At 48.3% G+C, this 2203-nt stretch overlaps 1 protein-coding gene across 1 annotated transcript; it reads right to left on the bottom strand.

Moving 5' to 3' along the window:
* Positions 1-872: 872 nt before the first annotated feature.
* On the bottom strand, positions 873-1987 carry LOC123431230. Its single transcript, XM_045115053.1, has one exon. The coding sequence runs from the start codon at positions 1914-1916 to the stop codon at positions 987-989; it is 930 nt and encodes a 309-aa protein (XP_044970988.1). The 5' UTR covers positions 1917-1987; the 3' UTR covers positions 873-986.
* Between the last annotated feature and the right edge of the window lie 216 nt (positions 1988-2203).

Below are 2203 nucleotides of genomic sequence, written 5' to 3'. Positions count from 1 at the left end.
TGCTAGCACGGCATCTGTTGAAGATGCGCTTGGCCTTGCTTGCGTTAGGCAACGATTGTAGCGATCAGATCTGACCAGGAGGTCTCGGTGACGACTCACGCTACTTTGGCGAGGGCACAATAAGACACCGAAATAAAGGAAATGATTGAATAGATGTTCAAAGGTAGAATTGTCATTTCACATGCCATAAGATAGGACGGAATTTCTATTTCTATGTCAAATAAAAAAATAAAATTTTAGGCAACCTTAAATATGAATTCTTTCCGAAATCAATCACATATGTGCTACGGCTACTCATACCCACCATGTCATCGACACCCGCTACGGCTACCCACTAGTTTCAATTTTACTTTTCATATTATTTATCTAAATATTCATGTTATAGTGTTAATGAAATTTATTGCAACCGATTCTCATCTAACAACATAGTAATTCAGTTTTATCCACAAGCCAATAGAACAAGTATAGTACCCTCTGCTACGTATAATCTTACGAAGATACTTCCTCTGTTTCATACTTATTCTAGAAAATAGAAAAAGAAAAAGAAAGTCTCATCCCTAATAAATAAATGAAAGTAGATTTACATTATTTTTGTATTTCTAGGGGGAATGTCGAGACAAACTTACGATGCTGACAAGCTGGTTAGGTGCCGAGTTGGATTAGACATCGCAGGTCAAGAAGAAGAAGCGGTAAGAGCAGTTAGAGAGCAAGCAACGGCTCATCAAACCTTTCTGTTTCGGTTACAACTCAAGCGGTTTGTTTTCAAGTAAGGTACTCAAACAAGCTTTCCTTTTGAAGACAGAGTTTTGGGTGAGCTAGCAAAGAAAGTCAGCAGTTAACCGGAAATTTAGGTCAAATTAGCATTTCGTAAGTTTTAGTAAGGCCAGTTATGAATTATTTTTTAGACTATTAAGGGACTACATTATTGCAGGTTAAAACCTCCCATATAACTCATCCATCTAGCGAGCAACCACTTGGACGAATCATCAGACATCTCCTTCACCGGAAGGAATGTGGACATAGTCACAAGGCACCACCCCCTTGCTCTCCATGGCTTCGTAGTAGAACACCGTGGCTGCCGTCAGATAGACCAGCTGCAGCGCACCGAAGAGAAGAGCATACGCAGCCAGCACGCACAGGCCCGCCGCCATGCTCCTCCTGGAGTACACAAGAGCAGCCCTGTACACCGGAGCCACGACTGTAGGCAGGAGGTACGTCAGGACTACCAACAGGAGGCCCTCCTTCCTCTTCGCCCGCGTCATGAGCCGCCACGCCTGCCTGAGCGCGCGCACGCCGCGCCGCTCCCCGTCCACCACCGACGCGGTGACGCTCACCAGCGCGAGGACGGCAAAGTAGAGCTCGGCGAGGAGCGTGAGGACGAAGATGAGGCCCTGAACGCGGAGGCCACCGTGCATCATCACGGCAGTACCAGTACGCATGGCGACCAGTACGGCCGTCCATGCCAAGCCGAGCGCGGTGACCACGGCCAAGGTGATAGCAGGGACCTTCAGGGTGTTCCCCTTGCAGATCACCTTGCGGATGAGCTCGGAGAGCGAGTAGCGGTCGCCGGAGTAGGTCGTGGACGCTGCAAAGAAAGCGACGACCTTCTTGACGAAGCCAAGCGCCACCATGAGGATTACCTGGGCGATGGAGATTAGCATGATCTTTATGGCGCCCTCTCCGAGCTTGTCACACTCTGCGCAGGAGACGCCGGTGTTCCTCATCTCGATGAGATGGATGGACCTGGCCATGTCGTCGGCGAGAGGCTGGGTGAACACGACATGGACTGAGCGGGCAAGGAAGGTGGCGAGGGCCAACAGGAGGAACACGGGCGTGAAGAGCTTGGGGTTTCGCGTGGGGAGGATCAGGGCTTCCTTTAGGAAAGTAAAGCATGAGCTTTGGGTCTTGGCAGCCATGGCCAGTTGAAGCTTGAAGGAGTGGGAAGCAAGGATCGTGGATCGATCGATTGCCTAATATTAATGTTGTGGAGGTTTATATAGTTGAGGGGAAACCACTCACACTCAGTGGAGAGATTGGAAAACCAAGGGCACACTTATTGCACCTAGCTAATGGAAGACTTGGAAAAATCAGTCCACCGTATACCATTGTTACATGAAGGAAGGAAGAGTCATGAGAGCCACAAAAATACGAATTTAAATTCCTTGACCCTCCAATCTAATCTAACAATTGTAGAATTACGTTG

This window comes from Hordeum vulgare, chromosome 2H (assembly GCF_904849725.1).
Source record: "Hordeum vulgare subsp. vulgare chromosome 2H, MorexV3_pseudomolecules_assembly, whole genome shotgun sequence".
Taxonomy (NCBI): Eukaryota; Viridiplantae; Streptophyta; class Magnoliopsida; order Poales; family Poaceae; genus Hordeum; species Hordeum vulgare.
Note: the sequence above shows the minus strand (reverse complement) of the source record. Positions and strands in the feature narration are given on the sequence as shown.

Bases quoted from the DNA above. Each gene is read 5' to 3' on its own strand.
- LOC123431230 (XM_045115053.1), bottom strand. From the start codon at position 1,916: ATGGCTGCCAAGACCCAAAGCTCATGCTTTACTTTCCTAAAGGAAGCC.